At 42.8% G+C, this 17715-nt stretch overlaps 1 protein-coding gene across 1 annotated transcript in view; it reads left to right on the top strand.

Annotated features, from left to right (window-relative positions):
* greb1 (growth regulating estrogen receptor binding 1) overlaps positions 1–17715 on the top strand; it is a 226762-nt gene that overhangs the window by 138804 nt on the left and 70243 nt on the right. Inside the window, exons 11-15 of the mRNA XM_051924903.1 lie at positions 1052–1402; positions 10853–10981; positions 12254–12370; positions 12493–12690; positions 12838–13018. Coding sequence (XP_051780863.1) covers positions 1052–1402; positions 10853–10981; positions 12254–12370; positions 12493–12690; positions 12838–13018 — 976 coding nt within the window. The remainder of the gene's footprint in view (positions 1–1051; positions 1403–10852; positions 10982–12253; positions 12371–12492; positions 12691–12837; positions 13019–17715) is intronic.

Here is a 17715-nt window from a genome sequence, read left to right as displayed (position 1 = left end):
TGGACTGATGGCATTTGACTTCTATAGCATATTGCTTTTTTGTAAATGCTTGGGTTTGCCTATTGGACTACAGACTTGAGTAAAATATTTCTACTTGCATTAACATGTCTGTTTCATCATTGACTCACCGTGTACTCCACTGATTGGCTCTTGCCTGCTGAGAGGCTAGAGTCAGGAGACTATACAATCCAACCCCTCTGTCACATACCTGACATTTGGTCCCTTGCATTCTGCACAAACATCCCCGTCAAGATTGGGCCCACAGCCTGTGTAATTTCCACTCTGTTGTTATCTAAGGCCATTAGATTACACATTTATATTAAGTAACATTGTGTACACAGGAAACTTCAGATACTTAAAGGGATAAGTTTCGTACTTAAATATAGTTTATACTTTTTTTTGTTATAGTCACTTCATAACATGGTCTGCACTGAAAGAAATGTATTTTGCAGTTGTCTAAATACTGTAGTTTGTGTTTCATGAATATCAGTGCACAACTCAGACCCCAAAACTTGAGTCACCCACTTTTTAAATGTTGATTTGTTTGCCTAGCCATTCTGTTTTATCAACATAGTGTTCATTTCAGCACTTGAATACACAATAAATGCATTTTACTGTATAGGTAAGCCAAACTAATATTTAGTTGTCATTTTACCTTATAATGTTAGTAATGTTGGTAACACTATGATCCATGATAAAACTGGATGCTATATAATATGCTATACCTAGAAATTATAATACAGCATGAAACTGACCTTTAATAAAAGTTGCTAATACAATTAAAAAATGCTGTTGTGAAAACCGTGCAATACTTGAGAACTGTACATCTCTTGTATTTACTGACTCTTAAGTGTCTAATGTTATAACTGTTGTCACAACGTGCTTTACAAATAAATTATTTAGATTACAATACTACATTTTATATTTTTTTCTATTTCATATTTTCAGAATTCCTTTATGAATTTGCAAAAGTAATTTTTAATGTGGCAGAATATGATTGGAAATAGTTAACATAATCATCACTTTTTTTTTTTTTTTTTTTAATTTTCAGCTCCAGACCAGATTCCCTTGATAGAAGATCTGGAACAGATATTCATGAAGTCCTGGAGAGATTCTCATGTGACGGAAATTAGACAGTATCAACAAGTCCATACTCAAGTTACTCCCCAGGCACTAAGTCAGATGCAGCCAGTCACTCAAGCTCAACTGCCCTGGCTAGCCAGACTAGCGGCTAGCTCTTGTAATGACAGTGTTCGAATTGTGGAATCTACATCCTCACTTGCTGAAGGGCTAGCAGAAACCTTTAAGAGCTTGATAGACAACAGACTGACTCAAACTAATTTTGTTATAATAATCTGTGTGTCAAAACTAAGAGGCACCGAATCATGTGTGGTGGTCACTGGTGAGTATGCATTCTTACTCTCTTCTTTATAACTGACTTGTGTAAAACATTATTAAATTGAGAAGGCATAATTAGATTAAAATTTAACATACTGTAATAGTAAAGTTTTCCTGTAAACTGATTTCTGCAGAAAATATTACACAATTTTGTAATAAACAAACAATGCTGTAAATATATGAATGCTGTTTAAATAATTATATATAATCACAGGTAAGTCATGAGTCACTCCTCTGCTTAAAGTGAAGTTCAGTTTTGTGTGCTTTGTTGCTGAGATGCAATGTAATTACATTTTTAAGAAAGGACAGCTGCTGAAAATAAGTAGATTGATGAATGAGGTTTTTTTTTTCCCGAAGTGAATACCACTGTAACCTCAGGGCTTAAATCCTGGCCCACTCATTTTACGTTTGGAGCTTGTGTGTTCTTCCTCTCTCTTGTGGTTTCCCTGCATGATCCAAAGATAAGTTAATTAGGTGACTCTTAATTAATTAATTAATTAATTAATTAATTAATCAGCTGAAAAAATAATTCAGTTCAGAAACTTATTTAGTTACAACTCTAACCAATCACAAAAATCAATAAAATAGAAAATGTAAAAAACAATAAAATGTAAATATTTAGAAAAGTGTAACTTGTGCACTTACTAAATTAATACATACAATAAAACTACATCAATAAATACGCCACAAGAAAAGAAAATATGGTGGAATTATTCTTCAGAGAGATGTCATAGGGGAATCATTTTTGTTTTCAAAAGAACCATCTACATTTTACTTAGATCCATAACAGGCTTCAGAAATAACTATGATAGATAACAGATTTGTGAAATACCAGCATGTTACAGATTTAGAAAAAAGGACACTTGCTACAAATAATAACACAGGTTAATGAATTCAGGTTTTCTTGATCTGTAAGCATCCTGCTAGGGTTCTATTTTCTCCACATATTAGGAACCTTTTCAAAGCCAAAATAACCAATTTCATATGCAAAAAACCCTTCCAAGAATGACATGGTTCTTAGTCATACAATGGTTCTAAAAGGAACCACACAACCCAGCAAAGTCCCATTAAAGAACCATAATTTTGTAAGAGTGCAGGTCACTGTAACAAAGATTTTATATTGCTGATACCAAATGAAGTTCACTGGGCTAATTAGAAAGTCCATGTTCAAGAGATATTCCTTCAAAATGGGTCTTCACCACAATAAGTCAACTCATTTTTATAGTATAACTAGTTGATTACCCAGTGGCTTCGCTCACTGAGTGCAAGGGAAAAAAATAAAATGTAGTCTGTAAGTTATTAAACAGTAAAACATTAATATTTAAGAAGTAAAGATACATTGAGCACTACTGGAGTGGTTTCGGGTAAACTACATTTTAAATGCGCTATAACACAACAGGTAAGTAGTAGATCCCTTGTGAAAAAAGGCGCTACACGACCGCTGTGGTATAGAAATTACATTTTCTATGTGATCGTCTAAATTTTTGCTTGACAACCTTGCACTACATGCCTGTGATTTACTTGTTTAAATAAATAATCACAAAAGCAACCTTGAATGTTGTGGGGTTTTAGTGACCCGAACTTACCTTAAGAGACAGTAAGTCGTTGTGCAGGGCAATTTACAAACAGAGTCCTGCTTCGATGGTGCCGATTACACTCACTCGCAAAGATTTCCACTGTCCCAGGAGCCGATGGGGTACTTGAAGTGTCACAAACAGTGCAAGAAGAAAGAACGCTGCCCGAAACTGCGAAGCTGTCGACTTGGCGGAGCAGCCTGACATTCCGCGCCTCCCAGCGTCCACTTTGTTCTCACGACCCCTCACAGCTGAAGGCAGTCTCGTCTTCACATTGTTTACAGCTCGGCGCAGTTAAAAAGCAAAGCTGTTTTCCTCATCTCTTCTACTATCAAGTACTGCCAACTAAAAAAAAGTTACAATGTGGCAGTTTCAGCGACAGTCACGTGGACGAATAAATAAAACTTCTCTGTTAGAACGCACCTGGCTAGTTCCTGTATTATAATATGTTCTGTGGTCATAGGTAATTTCCATATCGTGTGGTCATACGTGATTTCCGTTTCATACGTAATTTCCATATCACGTGGTCATACGTAATTTCTGTTTCAAACGCGAAAAGAATTTTATATATATAGATATGTGTCTTCTTCCAGCCAACAAGCACACCACTTCTTCAGAGCCTAACATATTACATAAAGAAATACATATCGAAATAGTCTATTCAATGCTATTAATTGTAAAATAATATAAAATGACATTTATTTTCATAAATAATGTTACAAATCTTGGCAACAACTGTTTTTTCAAGTAAAAAAAAGACAAAAACAACGCAAAATAATAACAAACAAAATAAATAGCAACAAACAAAAAGTTTTTAAGTAGAACAAAAGCCTATCTAACCTCAGTGACAATCTAGTTAACAGTTAAAATTATATATACAATGATGTTAGGACAACGATTTCCCAGAACGCCAAATAAACGAAAAATAAACTAAACTAGTTATAATGTGTTCCTAGTATACACCAAAGAAATTTCATAAACAAAAAATGTGTAACTTATATTAATAAAGATATTTGACTGAACTCAGTTTGCTTTCTGAAACCTGAAAACCATGAGGACTGATTTAGATCACTTATGTTAGGTAGAATGCCTGTGGTAGGAGTGACGGATGCATTCAACGTGGAGGTGGGATTACATCAGGGATCGGCTCTGAGCCCTTTCTTATTTGCAATGGTGATGGAGAGGTTGACAGACAAGATTAGACAGGAGTCCCCGTGGACTATGATGTTTGCTGATGACATTGTAATCTGTAGCGATAGTAGGGAGCAGGTTGAGGAGACCCTAGAGAGGTGGAGATATGCTCTAGAGAGGAGAGGAATGAAGGTAAGTAGGAACAAGACAGAATACATGTGTGTGAATGAGAGGGAGGTCAGTGGAATGGTGAGGATGCAAGGAGTGGAGTTGGCGAAGGTGAAGGAGTTTAAATACTTGGGATCAACAGTACAGCGTAATGGGGATCGTGAAGAGAGGTGAAGAGTGCAGGCAGGGTGGAATGGGTGGAGAACAGTGTCAGGAGTAATTTGTGACAGATGGATATCAGCAAGATTGAAAGGGAAAGTCTGCAGGACGGTAGTGAAACCAGCTATGTTATATGGGTTGGAGACAGTGGCACTGACCAAAAAGCAGGAAACAAAGCTGGAGGTAGCAGTGTTGAAGATGCTAAGATTTGCATTGGGTGTGACAATGATGGATAGGATTAGAAATGAGTACATTAGAGGGTCAGCTCAAGTTGGACGGTTGGGAGACAAAGTCAGGCGAGATTGCATTGGTTTGGACATGTGCAGAGGAGAGATGCTGAGAATATTAGGAGAAGGATGCTAAGGATAGAGCTGCCAGGCAAGAGAAAGAGAGGAAGGCCTAAGAAAAGGTTTATGGATGTGGTGAGAGAGAACATGCAGGTGATGGGTGTAACAGAACAAGATGCAGAGGACTGAAAGATATGGAAGAAGATGATCCACTGTGGCAACCCCTAACGGGAGCAGCCGAAAGAAGATGATAAAGAAGATGTTAGGTAGAATGCCTAGTGGGGGCTTGGCGGTCTCATGGCATTGGAACTCCTGCAGATTTTGTTTTTTTCTCCAGCCCTCTGGAGTTGTTTTGTTTTTTCTGTCCTCCCTGGTCATCAAGCTTTATTTTTTGTTAATTAGTATTGCCTAATTTTTATATTTTTTTCTTTTTCTTTCCTCATCTTGTAAAGCACTTTGAGCTACATCATTTGTATGAAAACATGCTATATAAATAAATGTTGTTATTGTATCAAAGACCCTTAATGTCTTGGGGTAGACACAAGACAATGTGAACACCCATGAGATTAATAGGGCTCATGTTTTATAAATGCTTTATACTTTAATCAGCATGCCGTAATAGTGGTCAGTACATAACACTTTGTGAATCTTTTTTTAATGTTGGTAAAGCTGTTGAAATATGGATATACAGGAAAAGGCATATCAGGAAACTATGTGAAGAGGGAGATATCACTTCTACATAAGTGTGTGTGTATATTTATTTAATTATATATTTGCCTACCTATTTATGTATTTATCTATTTAAAGAGCTTCTGTAAAAAGCCAGATTTCCCCTGGAGGACAAATAAAGTTCTATCTATCTATCTATCTATCTATCTATCTATCTATCTATCTATCTATCGAACAGCTATGAATAATCATACCACAAAACCAGATCCTGTTTGTGTGATTTGCAGGCCTTCAATAAAACACTTGTTAGTGTATGCTGATGAAACCAATGCAGACACTTAAAAAGTAAATTAAGCCCTGTATGAAAAGTTATCACTGATATAGTGAAACTGAAGTAACAAGAATTGTTAATTTTTAACATTACTTATTACCAAGCATCATGCAAAATAATGGGTTTAAATGTCTGGTATAGCAATTGGTCCTATTGCAATTTTTGCCAGCGAGACATGGAAAATCACAGCTAAGGTAGCAAGAAAATTGAATGTTTTCCAACAGCGCTGTCTAAGAAGAATCCTGGGCATCACTTTTTGTGATTATATCACAAATGAAGAAATCCTGCAACAAAGCGGCATGAAAAGACTGGAGGATGTCATAATGGAACATTGCTTACGATTAGCAGGACATATTCTTTACCTACCTGACCATCGACATCACAAGATAGCAATGACATGGACACCAACAAAGGGGAAGAGAAAACAGGGAAGCCTACTATAGACATGGCGCAGAACATTCCAAGAAGATCTGAAACTTATCAAGATCAAATGAGAAGATATGGTGTGACACCTGTAGGGACGTGGCAGCTACCCAACCCAACACAGACAGACATAAGAGATACACTTACAAAAGCTCACGCTTTTTATTTTTCTTGTACTTTCTCACACAGCACCTTACACAGTGTTACAATCACCACAATAGCTCAGCTCCTTCTTTCTCTTTCTTCTTTTCTTCTCTCTCTTCCGGCACCTCTACTCCTCCCTTCGCAAGCTCTGTCCTCCACCTCACGACTCTGGCTTCCAGAATGGAGTGAGGCAGCCCCTTTTATAGTTTACCCAGATGTGCTCCAGGTGCTCCCTGACAATCTTCCTGCAGTACTTCCTGGTGTGGCGGAAGTGCTGCAGTCCAGTGCTACGGGATCGTCCAGGCTCCCCTTTGGCAGTGGCCATGGTCCCCAACAGATTGGGCTTCCAAGCTCCAGTCCCATTGCCCCGATGCAAACCAGGGGGGATGCCCTCTCATGTCCCAGGGGAGGTATTGCTTCTCTCTCCTGTCCGTTCCATCTTCCAGGCGTCCCAGCTGGGCAAGAGCCCCAGACGTCCGCCACAATGTATACAGATGCAAATGATTGACAAAAATGGAGAAAGCTTATTGCCCAAGTCTAAGTATGGCAATGGATGGTCAGTTTAGTGATTTTTACATAAGAAAAGTAATTAAAATAAGAATAGAATTTAAGATTGTAAAGTGGAGTGAAAATCCTAAATGTAAAAACAAATATATATTATCAGTTAGTAAGTTGGTGCAGGGGCGGCACGGTGGCGCAGTGGGTAGCGCTGCTGCCTCGCAGTTGGGAGACCTGGGGACTTGGGTTTGCTTCCCGGGTCCTCCCTGCGTGGAGTTTGCATGTTCTCCCCGTGTCTGGGTGGGTTTCCTCCGGGTACTCCAGTTTCCTCCCACAGTCCAAAGACATGCAGATTAGGTGGATTGATGATTCTAAATTGGCCCTAGTGTGTGCTTGGTGTATGGGTGTGTTTGTGTGTGTCCTGCGGTGGGTTGGCACCCTGCCCGGGATTGGTTCCTGCCTTGTGCCTTGTGTTGGCTGGGATTGGCTCCAGCAGACCCCCGTGACCTTGTGTTCGGATTCAGCGGGTTGGAAAATGGATGGATGGATGGAAGTTGGTGCAGGAGAGTGGCTAAGACTTTCAGTCCTGCATGCAACCAGTCACATGGTTGGAGGAGTGGCTAAGGGGCTTCCTGGGCTGTATCTGCAATTACTCATCACAATTAAGTTGCCAAATGATTTAAATCTGAGAAAGCAGGCAAACCCAGTGTTCAGAATCTGCTTTCCTAATGCCATTTATCATAGCTTTACCATGACTTTTTACATCTCTCCTACAGAAGGCTGTAGCTTGTGACATTTGTTAGTTTTTTTTACATGTTCTGTTACATTTTTAAGAGTATAGCCGTACTGTAGGTGTAGGGATATATAAAATTATTACAATACAGTGATCCCTCGCTATATCGCGCTTCGCCTTTCGCGGCTTCACTCCATCGCAGATTTTATATGTAAGCATATTTAAATATATATCGCGGATTTTTCGCTGCTTCGCGGGTTTCTGCGGACAATGGATCTTTTAATTTCTGGTACATGCTTCCTCAGTTGGTTTGCCCAGTTGATTTCATACAAGGGATGCTATTTGGCAGATGGCTGAGAAGCTACCCAACTTACTTTCTCTCTCTCTCTCTCTCTCTCTCTTGCGCTGACGTAGGGGGGTGTGAGCAGGGGGGCTGTTCGCACACCTAGACGATAGGGACGTTGATACCTTCTGTGTGCAGCTGCTTCCTGAAGGACATGCTGCACGGTGCTTCGCATACTTAAAAGCTCAAAGGGCACGTATTGATTTTTGACTTTGTTTTTCTCTGTCTCTCTCTCTCTCTCTCTCTCTTCCTGCTCCTGACGGAGGGGGTGTGAGCTGCCGCCTTCAACAGCTTTGTACCAGCGGTGCTTCGCATACTTAAACGCCAAACAGCCCTATTGATTTGTTTGCTTTCCTCTCTGTTTCTGACAGCCTGTGCTCCTGACGCACACTCCTTTGAAGAGGAAGATATGTTTGCATTCTTTTAATTGTGAGACAGAACTGTCATCTCTGTCTTGTCATGGAGCACAGTTTAAACTTTTGAAAAAGAGACAAATGTTTGTTTGCAGTGTTTGAATAACGTTCCTGTCTCTCTACAACCTCCTGTGTTTCTGCGCAAATCTGTGACCCAAGCATGACAATATAAAAATAACCATATAAACATATGGTTTCTACTTCGCGGATTTTCTTATTTCGCGGGTGGCTCTGGAACGCAACCCCCGCGATGGAGGAAGGATTACTGTAGTCTTATCTTCTAAATTAAAAATATATTGTGGACTTTCCCTCCATAAGCTGTAATTTAACCCTAATACTATGCTTTCCCCATTTATTTCTATCTATACTTACAATGTAAGTATTCTGTTCCTTTTAGAGCAAGATCTGTTGGACTGATTTTGCACATAAACAGTAAGCTTTTTGCAAATTACAAAGCTAATAAATGAGTTAAGTTATTGGTCAGTGGACTGCCATCTCGACTGACACACAAACACACACTGGCCTAATCACAATATTTTATGTAAACATAACAATTGTCAAAAATGCTGCCAATCTACTAGAGATATATAAAATAATCAAACTTACACATAAAGTAATGCTTCTGAGTAGATAAACCTGTGAGGGCAAGCTAAATGAATATGTGTAGACCTCTCAGTGTGTCATTTCAAAACTTTCTTCTAAATTACTTCTGCATGGTTTCAACATTTAAAATATGCATAATAATGAGCCCCCTATCATGTTCATGCAGGTAAGAGAAGTGTAAGTCAGGCTTTAATATGGATGACATTATCATATCTAGCAAACTTATAAACTGTACAGTAATCCCTCCTCCATCGCGGGGGTTGCGTTCCAGAGCCACCCGCGAAATAAGAAAATCCGCGAAGTAGAAACCATATGTTTATATGGTTATTTTTATATTGTCATGCTTGGGTCACAGATTTGCGCAGAAACACAGGAGGTTGTAGAGAGACAGGAACGTTATTCAAACACTGCAAACAAACATTTGTCTCTTTTTCAAAAGTTTAAACTGTGCTCCATGACAAGACAGAGATGACAGTTCTGTCTCACAATTAAAAGAATGCAAACATATCTTCCTCTTCAAAGGAGTGCGCGTCAGGAGCACAGACTGTCAGAAACAGAGAGGAAAGCAAACAAATCAATAGTACCTCCGGTACAAAGCTGTTGAAGGCGGCAGCTCACACCCCCTCCGTCAGGAGCAGGGAGAGAGACAGAGAGAGAGAGACAGAGAAAAACAAACAGTCAAAAATCAATACGTGCCCTTTGAGCTTTTAAGTATGCGAAGCACCGTGCAGCATGTCGCTTCACGAAGCAGCTGCACACAGAAGGTAGCAACGTGAAGATAATCTTTCAGCATTTTTAGACGAGTCTAGGTGTGCGAACAGCCCCCCTGCTCACACCCCCTACATCAGGATCAGAGAAAGTCAGCGCAAGAGAGAGAGAGAGAAAAGTAAGTTGGGTAGCTTCTCAGCCATCTGCCAATAGCGTCCCTTGTATGAAATCAACTGGGCAAACCAACTGAGGAAGCATGTACCAGAAATTAAAAGACTCATTGTCCTCAGAAATCTGCGAACCAGCAAAAAATCCGCGATATATATTTAAATATGCTTACATATAAAATCCGCGATAGAGTGAAGCCGCGAAAGGCGAAGCGCGATATAGCGAGGGATCACTGTATACTTATTTCTTTGATGTCTTTTTTGGATGCATACTTAACTCTTTGTCTTGTAGTATTTGCTTTCCATTATGTCACACAGAAATAACTACTATATGTTGGAGTCCACAGCACACATCTACATTAGTTTGGTGGACCTACGCTTACTAAAGATTTAAAAAAATGTAAAAACCTAACATAATAAAAACAAACATAATATGTTATGTAATAAAAAGTTGTGTTACTACTACTACTACTGAACACACACTAAAGAGAAGCGGACGGATCATCTGCTGGCTTCCTGCTGCTGGCATGCTGCGTGTTCTGCTTGTCATTGTTTTAAGAACTGGGAGCACATGATGTCTGTCTGCCAAAAGCATTCCAGCAACTGCTTGGTTAGATGTCTGCAAACTTGTTTTAAATGTTGTCACTCTGCCTTATCTCGTGTGACGTTAAAAGTGTCTCTCACGGGACGTCAAATTGCAATCTCTTAGCACCAAGTCTCATGTTTAAGGTCCCCGCAAGACGGTCTGTGGCCAATCTCTTTCATCTCGTAGTAAAGTGTCTTCCGAGATGATCACGTCTCATCTTCCTGGTCTCCCTTCCACCAAGATTTTTTTTTATAATAGAGAGATATCTTAAAACATACAGGCTTCTAGAATTTTACAGTGCTGTGTCGAGATTCTGGCAGATTGGGAGATTTATTTTTTTACTTATTGTGTTTACATACTTATATCTCAAAACAAAGAAACAGACATTGCTTCAAATGTGGTTAAGTCATGTTCTGGAATGCAAAAGAGATGTCAATAGAAAATTGACAATATATCAACAGAAAAAAAGGTTTCACCACAGCATTAATGATGATTCAGATTTTTCTTTTTTTTTAAGGAAAACACCATGCACGAGCATTGTCAGAAAGTATGTGCACCCCGACAGAAAGCTTCATGAAGATTAGTTCTGAGTTGGCGTCTGGTAAACTGGGATCTTTAGGAGCCTTTTTCAGTTCACTTTGTCCAGGTGAGAATGCCTTGATTCATCTCCACAATATAGTCTAAAAAATGATACCACCCCTTTCTCATTATCTTTCCTTTGCTCCTTGAAATAAGTGTACAAGTTCAATGGTAGTTTATAACAGTTGGTACTTAAAACACATGCACTGCTGTGACAACAACAAACGAAGCAAGGGGAAGGTGCAAAAGTGCTTTTATTAAAAACAGTCAAAACCAAAAGTGTTCAAAAGAAAGTGCAGTGCTCAAAACAGTTCAATAAATAATCCATAAAAACAGGGTGAAATGTGGAGGTTAAAATCCAGTAAATAAATCCTTTAAACCCGAAGTTAAAACACTGGCTAGAAGCAGTCCCTTTTCCAGCTGGCAGCTCCCCTGTTTCTCCCTTCTGGGCCCTGCACCAGGGGAATCTCCCTACCTGCAGCTGACCTTCTCCTTCTGCTGGTCTGGTAGCCTTTCGATCCCTGGCTCCACAGGGCTCTCGAGTACCCCAGTGACCAGGGCACTCACACTGGAGCTACAACCTCCTAAGTCTCCGACTCCCGCTGCCTTCCGTGGCAAGCTGTCCTCGATCATGGTCACTCCTGCTCCTCTGCAAAACTCAGCAGGAGTGACCCAATTCATCTGCCCCCGGGTGTCCGCCAAACACCCCCCTAGGGCTCGCTTCACAGCTGCCTGCAACTACCAGCGAGCTCTTCCTGCTCACTCGTTCGCTCACACCCACACCAGCTCTCAGCCTCCAGCTTCTCTTCTTTCTCCTCTAACCTCCGTTCTCTCTTTTCTGATGTTTCTCCTCTCCTCCGCGCTCACGCTCCTACTCTATATAATGGGGACGTGGCACAGGTGCGGAGATTAGCATCTCTCGGCATCAATTACAGATACTGATGATTGTTTACCTGTGCACTTAAGTGAGGAGACGCCCACACCACATAGCGTCCAAGAACTGCTCTGGCCACACTACCACTATTTAAAAACTGGCCTTTTCTTCTAAGCTATGGACCCACTATATCACAACTGCTTTTCACACCATTTTTCCCTCATACATCCCAAACACGGACAAGGAAGATAACTTAGCAGCTCTAATTTGATCTGTCATGTGTGGATGTCATTGTGTGAGTGTGTCCTGTGACAGACTAGACTGGCACCCTGCCCTGGGTTGGTCCCAATTGAGGCAATAAACTTTGGCTCCCACGACCCTAAGATTGCATTAAGTGGGTTTAGTAAATGGATATATGGAATTTTTTAATTTGAAATCCACAAAGCATGTCCATTTATTTTTCAGAAGGGGATCTGGATACTTTACTTGATAAATTTCAGCTAGAGCGAAATTGTTTTCCTAACTTATCAGAAACTCCTGACTCTCCCAAAGATCCTGAAAAATTCTCAGAGCAATGTTCAGGTACAGTAAGAAAATTAGTTAAGTATGTGCTGCTGCATATCATTTTATACTGAAAAAACACAAGCAATGTTTTCCTTAAAAATATGTTTAACTACGACTTGTTATGAACATAACTTTTCCAGATTTTCAAGTTGAATGGCATCAGGTTCGTCCTATCCAGTTGGCTGTAGCTCGGAAACTCCTTTCCCATGTGTGTGCCATTGCTGACTCTAGTACACAAAACTTGGATTTAGGTTCTTTTGAAAAAGTGGAATTCTTAATTTTTGTGCCTCCCTCAGATGTGACCTTCCAGCAAATTGTGTTACACCTTTGGAGCTCAGGTAAGCAATACTTTCCTTTATTATGCATTTATAAAAATGTATCATGGTACTGGGTTTTTATACATGGATATTAGCACAGTATGCTTTGACCTTTTTAATGCATAACCTTATTTTTAATTTGGTAATAAAATGTTTTGGCATTGGCAGGAATTTTATTGGAACTGGGTCTAGAAACCAACCACATGTCAAGGGAAGGTGCTGAGCAATATGTGGTGAAGCTTGACTCGGATGCCCGGGACAAAATTGATTGTTTTGTTAAGAAGTCAAAATTAAGTCCATATACGCTCTTTATACTTGTCCACGATCATGCACACTGGGATCTTAGTAGGTAAGTTACCAATCAGTTTTATAGTTTTCACTGCAAATGTAGTTTGTTCTTTTGTTGTTTGAGATTCTACTAGCCATAGTATAAAATATTTTTCTGCCAATGTTGACTGATTAATTCTGCCCATATCCCTTCATATCTCTAGTTGTACTTTATGCATAATGAAGTTGACATTTGTAGAAATTGGAAATGTTTCATGTAATTTTAGATCTCAGACAAATTGTGAACATGTAATATGATTTTTTCTTTTGGCTCAGTGCTTAATCATCTATAATTTCAGTGTGTGCTTGTGACTTTCTGTATAATGGCTCCTGGTCTAGGGTCAAGCCTTTGTGACTCTCAGTCAAATTAAGTGTGGTTACAAAATGAATGGATGGGATGCTACCCTAGCATGAGTTATAATTTCAGATTTCCATACTGATGATTTACAGAGATTGTAAGAAATAGATACAGTATGTTAAAGTCATGCATTCATTTCTCTTTGTTTGCATTTAAATATGGTGTAGTTTTCAAAATTTTATAAAATTCATAATTATTTTTTGCCAAAGCAAATTGATTCTTAACTGCAACTGCAAAAAAATGAGAATTGTCATAGGCAGCTCCTGGGTTTGTCTTAAGCATTCAAACCATTGGTCCTTCCTCTGTTATGGTTCATTTTTGCTAAACACTACCTTCTTTGATGTAAAAGGGGTATCTTGCTGCCCCTCTCAAACAACACAGCACTTTCACGAATCACTGTTCACCTGATTTAATACCATGTTTGTGAATGTTACATCCCCAGCATGCATTATGAAAAATTAAATAAACTGATAAGTCCATTCCAAATATCAGTGGAATGTTAAAATTAACAAATTAAGTTATATTAACAGTAGCACTTAATGATCACTGTGAGTTCAAACCTCTCACAAATGCAACTCATAATATGGCTACAAAAATGGGCATTCTGCTCTGCCCTTTCTTATACACAACAGTTCCTCTGTGTTAAAAGACCAGCTCAGTCTGTCATTGATGTGGACCCCAAGTACTTGTAGCAATACACCATCTCTAAATTCCACTCCCTGAATAGTGACTTGATATGCGGTGCAGTGAAATTCAACATCCATCCATCCCTCCATCCTCTTCCGCTTATCCGTTGTTGGGTTGCGGGGGCAGCAGCTTGAGCAGAGATGCCCAGACTTCCCTCTCTCCGGCCACTCCTTCTAGCTCTTCCGGGAGAATCCCGAGGTGTTCCCAGGCCAACCGGGTGACATAGTCCCTCCAGCGTGTCCTGTGTCTTCCCCGGGGCCTCCTCCCGGTTGGACGTGCCCGGAACACCTCACCAGGGAGGCGTCCAGGAGGCATCCTGATCAGATGCCAGAGCCACCTCATCTGACTCCTCTCGATGCTGAGGAGCAGCATCTCTACTCTGAGCCCCTCCCGGATGACTGAGCTTCTCACCCTATCTTTAAGGGAGAGCCCAGACACCCTACGGAGGAAACTCATTTCAGCCGCTTGTATTCGCGATCTCGTTCTTTCGGTCACTACCCATAGCGCATGACCATAGGTGAGGGTAGGAACATAGATCGACTGGTAAATTGAGAGCTTTGCCTTACGGCTCAGCTCCTTTTTCACCACGACAGACCGATGCAGAGCCCGCATCACTGCAGACGCTGCAGCAATCCGCCTGTCGATCTCACGCTCCATTCTTCCCTCACTCGTGAACAAGACCCCGAGATACTTGAACTCCTCCACTTGAGGCAGGATCTCGCTCCCAACCCTGAGAGGGCACTCCACCCTTTTCCGGCTGAGGAACATGGTCTCAGATTTGGAGGTGCTGATTCCCATCCCAGCCGCTTCACACTCAGCTGCGAACCGATCCAGAGAGAGCTGAAGATCACGGCCTGATGAAGCAAACAGGGCAACATCATCTGCAAAAAGCAGTGACCCAATCCTGAGTCCAACAAACCGGACCCCCTCAACTCCCTGGCTGCACCTAGAAATTCTGTCCATAAAAGTTATGAACAGAATCGGTGACAAAGGGCAGCCCTGGCGGAGTCCAACTCTCACTGGAAATGGGTTCGACTTACTGCCGGCAATGCGGACCAAGCTCTGACACTGGTTGTACAGGGACCGTACAGCCCTTATCAGGGGGTCCGGTACCCTATACTCCCGGAGCACCCCCCACAGGATTCCCTGAGGGACACGGTCGAACGCCTTTTCCAAGTCCACAAAACACATGTAGACTGGTTGGGCGAACTCCATGCACCCTCCAGGACTCTGCTAAGGGTGTAGAGCTGGTCCACTGTTCCGCGACCAGGACGAAAACCACAATGTTCCTCCTGAATCCGAGGTTCAACTATCCGACGGACCCTCCTCTCCAGAATCCCCGAATAGACTTTTCCAGGGAGGCTGAGGGGTGTGCTCCCTCTGTAGTTGGAACACACCCTCTGGTCCCCTTTCTTAAAGAGGGGGACCACCACCCCGGTCTGCCAATCCAGAGGTACTGTTCCTGATGTCCATGCAATGTTGCAGAGATGTGTCAACCAAGACAGCCCTACAACATTCAGAGCCTTGAGAAACTCCGGGCGTATCTCATCCACCCCCGGGGCCCTGCCACCAAGGAGTTTTTTGACCACCTCGGTGACCTCAGTCCCAGAGATGGGGGAGCCCACCTCCGAGTCCCCAGGCTCTGCTACCTCATTGGAAGGCATGTTAGTGGGATTGAGGAGGTCTTCGAAGTACTCCCCCCACCGACCCACAACATCCCGAGTCGAGGTCAGCAGCGCACCATCCCCACCATATACAGTGTTGACACTGAACTGCTTCCCCCTCCTGAGATGCCGGACGGTGGACCACAATCTCCTCGAAGCCGTCCAAAAGTCGTTCTCCATGGCCTCCCCAAACTCCTCCCATGCCCGAGTTTTTGCCTCAGCAACCACCGAAGCCACATTACGCTTGGCCTGCCAGTACCTATCAGCTGCCTCCAAAGTCCCACAGGACAAAAGGGACCGGTAGGACTCCTTCTTCAGCTTGACAGCATCCCTCACCGCCGGTGTCCACCAACGGGTTCGGGGATTGCCGCCACGACAGGCACCGACCACCTTACGGCCACAGCTCCGGTCAGCCGCCTCAACAATAGAGGAATGGAACATGGCCCATTCAGACTCAATGTCTCCCACCTCCCTCGGGACATGGTCGAAGTTCTGCCGGAGGTGGGAGTTGAAGCTACTTCTGACAGGGGGCTCTGCCAGACGTTCCCAGCAGACCCTCACAACACGTTTGGGCCTACCAGGCCTGACCGGCATCCTCCCCCACCATCGAAGCCAACTCACCACCAGGTGGTGATCAGTTGACAGCTCCGCCCCTCTCTTCACCCAAGTGTCCAAGACATGTGGCTGCAAGACCGACAACAAAACCACAAAGTCGATCATCGAACTGAGGCCTAGGGTGTCCTGGTGCCAAGTGCACATATGAACACCCCTATGCTTGAACATGGTGTTCGTTATGGACAATCCGTGATGAGCACAGAAGTCCAATAACAAAACACCACTCGGGTTCAGATCGGGGGGGCCATTCCTCCCAATCACGCCCTTCCAGGTCTCACTGTCATTGCCCACGTGAGCATTGAAGTCTCCCAGCAGTACGAGGGAATCCCCAGAAGGTATGCCCTCTAGCACCCCCTCCAGGGACTCCAAAAAAGGTGGGTACTCCAAACTGCTGTTTGGTGCATACGCACAAACAACAGTCAGGACCCGTCCCCCCACCCGAAGGCGGAGGGAGGCTACCCTCTCGTCCACCGGGGTAAACCCCAATGTACAGGCTCCAAGTCGGGGGGCAATAAGTATGCCCACACTCGCTCTGCGCCTCTCACCGGGGCAACTCCAGAGTGGTACAGAGTCCAGCCCCTCTCAAGGAGATTGGTTCCAGAGTCCATGCTGTGCGTCGAGGTGAGCCCGACTATATCTAGCCGGAACCTCTCAACCTCGCGCACAAGCTCAGGCTCCTTCCCCTTCAGAGAGGTGACATTCCACGTCCCAAGAGCCAGCTTCTGTAGCCAAGGATCGGACCGCCAAGGTCCCCGCCTTCGGCCACCACCCAACTCACACTGCACCCGACCTCCTTGGCCCCTCCCATAGGTGGTGAGCCCATGGGAAGGGGAACCCACGTTGCCTCTTCGGGCTATGCCCGGCCGAGCCCCATGGGTGCAAGCCCGGCCACCAGGCGCTCGCCATCGAGCCCCACCTCCAGGCCTGGCTCCAGAGTGTGGCCCCGGTGACCTGCGTCCGGGCAAGGGAAAACGTCGTCCAAAGTTTTTGTTCATCATAGGAGGTTGTTTTGAACCGCACTTTGTCTCATCCCTCACCTAGGACCAGTTTGCCTTGGGTGGCCCTACCAGGGGCACAAAGCCCCGGACAACAGAGCTCCTAGGATCGTTGGGACACACAAACCCCTCCATCACGATAAAGTGGCAGTTCGAGGAGGGGTGAAATTCAACAACCAGTTAATTTGTTTTGCTGATGTTAAGTTGCAGGCAATTCTTTCTGCATCAAAAAACAAAGTTTTCCACATGACTTTTACACTCTGTCTCATCCCTCTTATCAATACACCTCATTAGTGCAGAATCATCAGAGAATTTCTGCATGTGATATTGCTTGTTGTTATATTTATAGTCTGAGCATTTACAGGGTGAAGAGAAAAGTGCTCCAGTGTTCCTCACATCT

This window comes from Erpetoichthys calabaricus, chromosome 3 (genome assembly GCF_900747795.2).
Source record: "Erpetoichthys calabaricus chromosome 3, fErpCal1.3, whole genome shotgun sequence".
NCBI lineage: Eukaryota > Metazoa > Chordata > Cladistia > Polypteriformes > Polypteridae > Erpetoichthys > Erpetoichthys calabaricus.
The sequence above is the reverse complement of the archived record's forward strand: the minus strand, read 5'-3'. Positions and strand labels throughout refer to the sequence as shown.